The sequence below is a fragment of the Squalius cephalus genome (genome assembly GCF_949319135.1).
Source record: "Squalius cephalus genome assembly, chromosome: 8".
Classification (NCBI taxonomy): domain Eukaryota; kingdom Metazoa; phylum Chordata; class Actinopteri; order Cypriniformes; family Leuciscidae; genus Squalius; species Squalius cephalus.
In genome coordinates, this window is record NC_137129.1 from 5,575,089 (window position 1) to 5,586,905 (window position 11,817).

Sequence of the window (11,817 nt, forward strand, 5' to 3'; positions counted from 1 at the left end):
CTGCCATTTCAAGCAGAGCCACTGATGGGCAGGCATCTCTTTTCAAAAAAGCCGTCCCCCCAGCTCCCCTCTCAGGAAATGGAGGCCGCGGCTGGTCAAATGAATCTTAATCTGCGCAGGTTTGGAGCTCCTCAACGGAACCAGACGGTCAGGATGACAGCCCACCTGACAGCCATGAAAATCAAAGCTCTTCACTGAGCAGCCCGTTTCAATTTCCGAGCTTGTCCTAAGCTGTTTTACCATGAAATCCCAAATTGCCTATTTTGATTGAGTACAGATAAAACTACATAAGTAAGTTATTGTAGATCTTAACAATGACTGACAAGGCGAGTACATGTACATTTGTAATTAAATGTCTGATTTTGCGCTACATAAATTTCACTTCACACAACGAGCAATTAGTTCCAACTCTAAAATGGTGCTTATAAAACAACAGGACTTTTTTTTTTAATTACATCAATTTTTTATTGAATTAAGCATAGGTTATGACCTCACACTGTAGTTGGCTGGAAAATTTAAATTGATTAATAGCATTGTTTTTTGGGGAATAATTAACTAAAAGAAATGCTGCTGCTAACTACATTTTTCATTAGCGTGACAATAGCTCAGCTCCTTTCCAAATAATATAGCTTTAAAAGAAGTAGCGGTGCAGTGTGATAAAGTGCTGTTTTTAAAGTGTGTCACGTTATATTATACATGCAGCCTCACAGCTGAACGAGCCTGAATCACACGGGCACTCCTAAAAAGATTAATTTCAGTGAATCAGTTCATCAGAAGGTGCATGTAAAGGAACTCATTCAAAAATTACCCACATATTCATTTGAGTTAATGCATAGAACAGAATATTTTAGTAGTGAAATCTTTAGTTAAATGCTGCTGTTCATCATCAAGTGTTCGACTCGTTTATACAAATCACTTTTAAATTATTGTAAATTATTAAACAAAAATGAATGTCATAGTTGAAGGAATCAAAAGATTTGTGTTACTGGAAATAATCAACTCAAGTAGTGGGCAAAAGTGATGTCCGGTCTAGGAAAATCTTCACTCTTTTGTAAGTATATTGTGTCGATGTTCTTGGAGTCAGTTGTTTTATTTGTGATAACACAATGAAACAAGCCAAATCGTGCAGACTTATTTTTTCCGCCAGGCTGCCATACAAAGAAATTATGAACACATGCATAAACAAGAGAGAACCAACAAAATATTAATAACTTATTATGTTGTAGTCAATGTATGCTTTTTCCTGTGAGCTTTTTTTTTTTTTTTTGCTAAATAAAATAAAACCTGCTGTAGTTTGCCTTTTTTGCCAAATAATTTTGTCAGATAAATACCTTAACGAAGTTTAGTGTTTTGGTCTTCCCTCATATTTAAAAAATTTAAAAAATAAAAAAATATTTTCCTAACATTTTGATGGTTTAATCGAACTTGTAGTGTCATTAAAAACAAAAATCCTCTCCAGACATCACTTTTGACCAGTAATGTTTATGTAGTTGTCAATGCTGTCACCCTAAATGGGACCCTCACTATACTCATCTTATATTATCACACATCCATATTTTAATGAGACATTACCCTCTTAAATAGTTTAAATGTAATTAGCCATTTTTGTTGGTAGATACAATACTTCCATTTGAATGTAGTTTAACCACTTTTGATTATGACTAGCAGCTTCAGTAGAGTTTTAAAGGGGTGGTATAATGCCCTTTTCACAAGATGTAAAATAAGTCTTTGATGTCCCCAGAGTGTGTATGTGACGTTTTAGCTCAAAATACTCCACAGATATTTTTATATAACATGTTAAAGGTGTCACTTTTTGAGGGTGAGCAAAAACGCACCGTTTTTGTGTCTGTTCCTTTAAATGCAAATGAGCTGCTGCTCCCGGCACAGTGGGCGGAGCTTCAAGAGCTTGTGTCCTTTTACCTCACACAGACATGCACTGAAAATTTCAAAAACTTTTAGCCTTTTATGTTCAAACCGGAGTCAGAAAGATGGAGAGACTCAAGAAGAAGTGACAACATATAGACAACATTTCTGAATGGTTAGTTGGTGAATTTATGTAGCTTATGTGTAGTTATCTTCTAGTCATTGATTAGCATATTCTGTCTTGATAATCTATAAATTGCGTTCCCGGGGGCGGGGTTTATGTAAATTTTAGGGTTAGTGATGTCACTAACCCGGGAGGAACGTCGTGTAGTCCCTACCAGCCGTTTGTTGTAGTCCTTAAAAAGCAATTTCTTTAAAAGTAAATATCTCCCTTTGCTTTGAACTTTGAGCATTGTAACTTTGCAGATGTTGTTTATGCTCAAACAGCAACATTACACACTAACTAAAGTTAAAAAAGTGAAATCATTATCAACCACCCCTTTAAAGTAGCATCCTCAACACTGTGAGTGCACAACGTATAGAATATTACTGTAACGATCTACCTTCATATTGATGAGCCGCTAGCGGTGTCTGAGTCTCTTTACAGTAGGAAACCAACTCTCTGGGCAGGAAATCCACCTGAGTTATCTTAGAAGGTCCCAATCTGTGCGTTCGGCGTCTGGGGAGAAAGAAAACGGCCTATGAATGTCGTGCAACCTGACACACGTGTGCACACACTAGCATGCATGTTTAAAATACATACAGTGCATCACAAAGACAAAATACAATGTTACAGCCAATATGCTGTAGGGCTCATTATTCAGGTCTATGAACAGATTGTAAGTTTGGATGACCCTCGGTTGACTGCTAGAACTAATGTTTAAAGCATTCTCAGTACATAGCATGGTGCATCAATCACTGTCACATACAGCCCTGGGCACACAGCTGGAGAGTGACCAGCTGAAAACACTTGAACCTGACAAACATAAAAGAAAAGCGGAATGAGATAGAGGGAGCGAGCCAGAAGGAGAAATGAAGAGAATGACGGAGAACAAGAGGAACAAAGAAAAGGTTGCATACACAATGGTACGCTACAGTACAAAGGCAGTGAAATACCACACACACGCACAGATATGTAAATGTAGATTATCAATGTACAAAGAAATGAGAAATAGAAGGGTACTAAAACACAATCAGTCTAAAAAAGGCCCGTTCACACCAAGAATGATGACTATTACGATAAAGATATAGTTCTAAAAATATTTCTATATATATAAAAGAATAGCAGAATCCACGCCACAACTATAACGATATCGTTGGAACAATAAAAACACTGACAGCCAATCAGAATCCATCCTGCTTTAAAGAGCTCAAGCATTTAAAGCGGCAGACACACAAAAATGTAACGCACGCTTAAAATAAACAGAACGATATTTTCAGCTGGTGTGGACGTTAATGTAGTTATCTTTATAGTTATCCTTCTTGGTGTGAATGGGCCTTAACTCTGTAATATTATAATATTAATTAATATATTATTAATCAACATGCAGTTCTTTATATCTATATTTATAATTCCCTTGCTTTTTAACTGGTAACTTCTGAGCCTTTAACCATGTTTCAAAAGTTTTATGCTCACAATATACAGTATAAAAAATAATACTTTCCTCTCAGGTCATTTTTATTTCAGTCTATATCTATAATAAGATGATGCCTATTAGCTTTTCTAACATGTGTTGATTTGCATGACATTTTTATGTCATTAAACAAAAATATTTTCCAATACTCAAAGCAACTGATCGACCAATCAGAATCAAATATTCTATAGAGCTGACTCACTGAATGTCTTAACACTTGCTAAACTTAATTTACTGAATATGATGAAATATATACACTACTGTTCAAAGGTTCGGGGTAAATAAAAATTATAAAGACATATATAATTTACAAAAGATTTCTATTTCAAAACAAATGCTGTTCTTTTGAACTTGCTATTCATTTTAAACTGTAATATTTAATATTGTAATAATATTTCACAATATCAATCTATGTATCAATGCATCTATCCATCCATCCATCTCTATGCTATGTATCTATCTATCTATGTATCTATCTATGTATCTATGTATCTATCTATCTATGTATGTATCTATCTATCTATCTATCTATCTATCTATCTATCTATCTATCTATCTATCTATCTATCCATCCATCTATCCATCCATTCATCCCTCTAAACTTTCAAACAAGTCTTTGTCAAGCCAATTTTATCTTGACAACGTTTGCTGTAAAAAGTATTTATATAAAGTAGGGCTGTCAAACGATTAATCGTGATTAATCGCATCCAAAATAAAAGTTTGTTTTTACATAATATATGTGTGTGTACGGTGTATAATTATTTTCTATATATAAATACACACACATGCATGTATATATTTAAGAAATATTTGCATGTATATACTGTGTATATATATATTATATATAATTTATATATAAATATTTTACATATAAATAACACATTTTTCTTAAATATATATGCATGTGTGTGTATTTATATATATAGAAAATAATTATACTCCATACACACACATATATTATGTAAACACAAACTTTTATTTTGGATGCGATTAATCGCGATTAATCGTTTGACAGCCCTAATATAAAGTAATCATATTTCTTTGCATTACATTTTTTAATTCTAAGTTATATTCTTTGCATTTTGCATTTTACTTCCTTTTTCAAATTTGAATTGCAATTTTGCATTGTTAACCCAATTCCAATTCAAGAATTCAATCACATTTTCCTGCACTAAATGTGAAAAAGCCAATACTGTAAGTGTCCAAAGAAATGCATGTACACATCTGCGTGTTGAAAAATGTTTGTACATGAAAAATGTCAGCAGATTTGCGTAAAAAAAGAGAAAGAAAGAGACAGAGAGGAGGAGATACCCGAGCTCAGAGTCAGCCTGCAGTTGAAGAACAGAGGGGTCAGTGTCCCACTGCAAGGTCCTGGAGGGGGCGGCAGGGGGTGTCACGCAGGGGACAGGAGGGAGAAAACATGCAAGATTAACCTCAGCAGAAACAACACCATCATACACACAAACATAAATATCATAGCACACGCCATCAGACAACACGCCGCATGCAAGCCAGGAGAGCAGTGTGAAAGGACCAATCAAATCAACACAGGGATGCAGTTCAAAGCAATGCTAAGGAGGTTTAAGCGTCATGTACATATAAGATACTCATGTTTATGCACTTTCCAAAGGATAGATGGTAGAACTGGCATGTATGAAACGGTAGCAGGTTAAACTGATGTTCAATTATTGGAGAATATGATAACAGTCACTAAGTCTTTCTGAGGCTACAATATTAAGTATTAATGCATACTATTTACACTTATTGCAAAGAAAATACTGCTTTTTTCACTTAGTGTGAATATAATATATTGCTTAGTGCTTAATTTACAGTATCATCTGATATTATTAGTGTGCCATAGTAATGCCACAGACAGTACATTTTTGTAAAGGCTATGTTCATAAGCTCAATATTAAGCTGACTAGAAAGATAAACAAACACAATAACAGTATATGTTTCACAGAGTGAGATATACTGTACATTAAGACAGACGTATATAAACAAAACTTGGTTGATGGCCAGAATATATTCTGTATTTGTAGGCGTATTCTATAAAAGCAGCACCCACAAAACCTGTAGGCAAAGCGTGAATATATTATCATATAAAGGAACAAGTAATGAAATGGTGTGTTGACCTTGTAAACTTTTTTCCTCAACCTTCAGTACAAGTCACAAACATACCTATTAATTTTTTTCCCACTAAACTTACACAGTCAGAGAGGTAGCGTGTCAAATTGACACTCTGTTTTACCAGTGATGACATTTAAAAAACCATATTGTCATTCACATCATTGCAAATGGCTCCAATTTAACCATGCAAGAGGAATTGTTGAAGTCAAGGCTCAAGGTGACAGCAGGCATCAGACAGTCACACCGGGGGGAACGACCTAAACTGCTCTGCTTTTTTCAACTGCCAATGAAATACAGTGTGCGCCGCTGACTTTAATAGCGGAGCGAACACAACCCCTCCAAAGGGGTTCATGAGATTCTGGGTTACGGTTTTGCTTGGATGCATACCTTTCATTGTGTGTGTACCTTTTTGTTCTTATAATGCCACTGGTGGAGTCCAAGTCCAAGTTTTCTGAATAGACTCAATCGCTTTATATGATGAACAGATTTAATTTAGTCTTAAAGTGGTAGTTGCGTAGCTTTCAATGTAGGGAAAGAAAGTTCTCAGATTTCATCAAAGCGATCTTCTTTTGTGTTCCGAAGATGAAAGAAAGTTCATGACATGTTTGAATGATTCAATGACTCACTCATAAAGACTTCACTTCTTTCATTACAGGAGGAATTTGAGGAGTTTGAAATTGAATTTGTGGATACCAAAGAAATGAATGAGAAGTGCCGTAAACTGAATCATACATGTTGAGCAATTGTCCATGACTTCTCTTATAAAACAGAATTTTTTTCGGTGTAAACTCTAAAATGAGATAAATCTAAAACAAATGTTTAAGATTAATGTTAAAGATTTGCTGAAGGGCTGTCGATTCATTAAATGATAAACCATTTTCCCACAAAAGCTTATTCAGCGTAAGAAGCCTCTCCTCCATTGACATCTTTTTTTTTTTTTACGGCCACTGGTCAGCGTTAGCAGCCGTTTTTAATTAACCTTGCCTTCTTCTGTCATAGAAAATTGTGGTAAATGTAGTAAGAGAGTAGTATAGACCTTATTCAGAACAGTGCCATGACAGGTATGAAAGTGAGGCTGTGAGAGAAAGACTTGCCGTGTTTCTAATGGCATCTGCTGTATAAAGCTCCTAGATTACTTACAATTTTCCACAGCTTATTTGTCTGGAGTTTTTTGTCAACTGAAATTTCTAGGAAAGATATTTTTCCAGTGTTTCATGAGCAGAACAATCCAAAAACACATTAAATAACAGTACAGCCCATTGAAGAGATGCATGTCTGACCCTCACAGCCTCGCTTTCGTTCCCATTAAAAATCAAAGATGTCGCTGCTGTGAATAAGGTCAATACTAGTATGCGGTTCCGAATTCAGCAATATACAATATACACAAGTCACTTGTCGCCACCTACTGGTGTAACGATGCAATTGATACTATCTGTATTTGAAGCGTCAAGTTACATTCAAAATGCGGTTTACTCCTTTTTAAACGCTACCGTAGTGTTTATATCCGAACTATACACTTTTATCCCAGTACTGTGATAGCCTATTGATACTGTGTGGTTTAAAACACTGTTTGTGAAGCTGTTTCATATCTATGACTTCGGCTCTCTCTGGCTCAGCAGCGGCGCCGAAGCATATTTCAACGTTTGCTGTGATCGTACTTGTCAAAGGTTATTATTAGACATAGACGAACCGTTGTTATTTAGGAATAACATCGCGTGGGTGTTTGAATGAGATCGCAGTCTTTTAATGATTAATCGTGCAGCTCTAGCGGACAGCCAATCAGAATCCATTCTGCCTTAAGAGCTCGAGCATTAAAAGCGTAAGAGGAATAAAGAGCGCGTGCTTCGAATAAACAGAACAAAATATCGTCCGCTGGAATTTGGAAGATAATATACTTATCGTAATAGTTATCGTTCTTTGAGTGAACTGACTTAGAGCGGGACACCGTTTCAACACACAGTCCTGACCTCGGAGCAAAAACAACTCTATGTGACTATCATGCTACCACGAGGCAATGGTCCTGTATTTCTGAAAATGAAGTCTTGTAAATTTGACTTCAGTCCAGAGACTGTTAGCCGAGCCCCCTGCAGGGAGCGATGACAGGGACAAACGCACACATCATGTGTCATGTGCTGCACGTCTGCATTACGCAGGCTTAATTACAGGCCAGACTCAATCAACCTTTCCCTTTCCACATGACTGCAGCTATCTGTCTAGATTTCAGAGGAAGAAAATGAGCCTGTTAACAACCCTCACTGCTACCCACACTGATACACTCTTGGTTGTTATTTTTTATGTTTTATGGTCAACATTGATCATCTTATACAAATATTTCTCTTACAGGCAGTTCTCTGTTGATTATCATTTCTAGATGTCGATTAAATTGATCATGTAGTCTCATAAACTCTTCATTCAGTACCAGTGATATTAGGTTTTATACCTTGTCCTTGAGACAGGCTGACGGGTGAAGTGGAAAATCAGAAATGAGCACTAAGAAACACACTACAGGAACCACAGACAGTGATTCTTACCTATATCTGTTGATCCCATATAAAAAGACAGAGAAACATGACTATCAGTCACACTCGTGTTACATCATAACTACGTAAACACAAGCTATTAACATAACGCTTCTAGTCTTCTAATCTAATACGATTATTATAAAATATATAAACAATTATAAAGAATACAAATTATACTATATACTGTGTGTGTATATATATATATATATATATATATATATATATATATATATATATATATATATATATATATAATATGTGTGTATAAATATAGTTTTTAAATTTACACTCGCTCAAAATTTTGGGGTCAGTAAGGTTTTTTAAAAAATGTTTTTTTTTTTTCCAGCAAGGACACATTAAATAGATTTTTTTTTTAAATGACAGTAAAGACTTTTACATTGTTACATAAATGTACAATTTCTAATAAAAGCTGTTCCTTTGAACTTTATATCCAGCAAAGAATCCTGAAAAAATATTAATCAACTTAGATAGTAATAAGAAATATTTCTTGAGCATCAAATCAGCATATTAGAATGATTTCTAAAGGATCATGAGACACTGAAGACTGGAGCAACGATGCTGAAAATTTGCCATCACAGGAATAAATTACATTTAAAAAAAAAACACACAAAAAAATATTTTAAATTGTAATATTATTTCACAATAATAATGTTTTTACTGTATTTTTTATTAAATAAAAGCAGCCTTGGTGAGCATTTGGTCACTTGGTGACTTCTTTCAAAAACAATAACAAAATTTACCAAACCCAAACTTTTGAACAGTAGTGTATATAAATAATTAAAAATAATATTAATATTAAAATTGTTACAGGAGAAATTTTGTTTGTTTCTCAAATACTGTAAAAATGTTTATGTCTAGATAAATGGTCTTTTTATATTTATGTTGGTGAAATACCTGCCAGCTGCCGCTCCATCCACAGAGTCCTGGCTGCCCGTCTCGCTGGGTGTGCTCATAGACTTTGATGGAGACATTGGTGTCGGCACTGTGTAGAGACAAAAATGTTATTAAATATTCCTTTACAAAAAAATGTAAACAAAGTTGGAAAATGTATAGGCTACTGAACTAAAGTCAATGCACAATTAGATTTCATTTAAAAAGGCATTGCGAGTATGGAGCCCATGTTTGTAATGTACAAGGCTCTGCACTAGATGGCGATAGTAGCAGAGAAAGGGATTACAACCACTCACAAAACCAACATGGGGTGAGTTTAATTGGGGTCTTAGTTTCCTCATTTGCATTAGGAAGTGTCTTTGTTAAAGCCTAGAGTAGAGTAGACTAGTGTAGTAAAAAGGGCAAAATCCAAGAGGCAAAAAGACTGTGGAAAGCTTTCCACAGAATAAGGGATTTGGATGTAGTCCCATTCAAAGCCATGAAGCGAACCCAGAATATAACACAGCCTGATCTTGGCAAAGGTAAAAAGGCAAAGTTCTGATGCCAGGCATTGTTGAGTGAGATGTATATTTGAGTGCGGTCCAGTGGTCTGTGTACTGTACCTAATGGAGGTTCGGGTGAGATTCCAATGCTCTGGAGGAGGGCCTCCGTCTCCCTGCGCTTGCGGTCCAAATCTGAGTCCTCGGGAACAGCTTCCGCTTTCTGTTGAGTCTCTGACTGCTCACGTTTGCAAATGCACACATACAGTAGGCAGATATTCATGTTACGTTCTCACATTCTGAATGAGTCTCATTAAAATGTCATCTCACCTCTTTCTTCTTTTTTTCTTCCTCCTTTCTCTTTTTTTCCTCTCTGATTTGAGCAAGGCGCTGTTTCTTGCGCTCGAGTTCAGCTTTTAGGTCGCTCTTATCAGCCATTTTGTCCTGCTACAAAATAATTACACACCACAGAACCACAGTTTTGTCCCAGTGTAAGCAGGGCCTTATGGAGACTACAGTAGACCTATTTTTAGACTCTTTGTTCAGTAAAGGCAATTGTTAAGCATTCACTCCTGCAGTTAAAATTACAGTTACAATTTGAAGGCCCATTTGTGTTTTCAACAGGATTATCCTTGTAATATAATAAATTCATTAGAAAACTCATTTTAAGTATTTATGAGGCATTCATTTGATCATGTAACAGCACAAATAACATAAAATAAAATAATAGGCCTACTATTGTTTATAGGGTGTGGCAGATGACTGTATATGTAGAGTTCAGAAGCAAAAGCCTCTAAGTGCCATCTGAAATTTTCTTCTAGAATGATCATTTTTATCAAGGTTGTATATTTAAGTTCAGTAATTTCACTTAAATGGCAATGAAAATGACCTATTAATTGTCATTTAAGTGAAATTACTGAACTTAAATATACGAGCTTGATCAAAATGATCATTCTAGAAGAAAATTTCAGATGGCACTTAGAGGCTTTTGCATCTGAACTCTTCATAGGAGCTATGAATAATAATTCTTAATATAATTATTGATTAAAGTCTAACAAATGATAAATGCATAAATATGATGAAATGGAGTGGTAATAAAAACAAAACAATATCAAATATGGAAGAAAAAAAAACTTTATTAAAGCGTAATTACAACCACATAAATGGCATAAAACAAACAAAAAAGAAATACATTAGGGGATATACATGAGATAATTTAAAAAAAAATACATAAAAACATATATTTTTAATGCAAATTTGCATGCAAACGTCACATTTATGATGGGGACAGGTAGTATTCAGGAGGTCCAGAGACAGTTGTAAATGGATGCCACATTATAGGTTGAATATCATTTATCATAATGCTAATTTTGCTGTCTTTATAGACGCATATACGCAATACAGAGACTTACAGAATAATCAAGTTATAATAATGATACATTTGAATGTGCAAATGATGTCAGCGTGGCTATTGCTAACATTGGGTACCAAAAGCACAATGACGTCATAATCCATATGCGATTATGAAGTCATCCATCATAAAGCATGAAACACAGCGCGCCATTTCAACAAAACACACGTATGAAACCTCACAGATATGCGAGCACGAGAAACACGCACCCGGTGTGTGTGACACGTCCTACCTGCTCCAGTGTGGATGCTGCTGTCCACTGTAAATATGCTGTATCACTGCTGATGTACACAATCTGCCACCAGCTTCAATACGACTCTTGATTTAAAACATGTCTGAGAGATTATATGGTACGATCAGTTAGACATGCAGCGATGCTGTTGGCAAAATTTAAGGCTAATGGCCTACATTTTATCAGAGGAGGCAGATGCTCAAACACCGCCTTGCTACCTCGAGATAACTAACAGATCCCACCTCGATTTACCCCCTTCCAAATACTGTTAATATAGAAATAAATGAATACAAGACAAGAGCGCCACCTAGCGGATGTTATATTGCATTGACGGACAAATGTAAACATTAGCCGCTTTTCCACTGTCGGTCACTGTCGAACCCATAGATAGACTGTAAAAAAATGGTCGAACCACGTTAACCAAAAAACAATAATCACAATCTAACTCAAATACCCAGCTTGAACCAGCCTAAAATGGTTAACTGGTCTTATCTTGTATTAGTACCAGGTTTTAGTTGGGTCTCTCTCACCATGGCGCTCATCTTAGCTCAGCTTTTTTTTTTAAGTGCCCCAATTACCCTTTAAAACCATAATAATCTAATGAGCATGGCTAATTTTAAAGTGGTTTAATTTT

At 35.4% G+C, this 11,817-nt stretch overlaps 1 protein-coding gene across 2 annotated transcripts in view; it reads right to left on the minus strand.

The window, feature by feature from the left end:
- The window catches only part of dync1i1a (dynein cytoplasmic 1 intermediate chain 1a), a 78,046-nt gene extending 66,629 nt beyond the window's left edge, over positions 1-11,417 (minus strand). Inside the window, exons 1-6 of one of the 2 annotated variants that reach the window (XM_079879180.1) lie at positions 11,184-11,417; positions 9,871-9,987; positions 9,664-9,778; positions 9,065-9,152; positions 4,809-4,868; positions 2,427-2,542 (exon numbers count right to left, since the gene is read on the minus strand). In XM_079879180.1, coding sequence (XP_079735306.1) covers positions 2,427-2,542; positions 4,809-4,868; positions 9,065-9,152; positions 9,664-9,778; positions 9,871-9,978 — 487 coding nt within the window. In that variant the 5' untranslated portion in view covers positions 9,979-9,987; positions 11,184-11,417. The remainder of the gene's footprint in view (positions 1-2,426; positions 2,543-4,808; positions 4,869-9,064; positions 9,153-9,663; positions 9,779-9,870; positions 9,988-11,183) is intronic. The other variant, XM_079879181.1, reaches the window with a different exon arrangement.
- Positions 11,418-11,817: the final 400 nt, after the last annotated feature.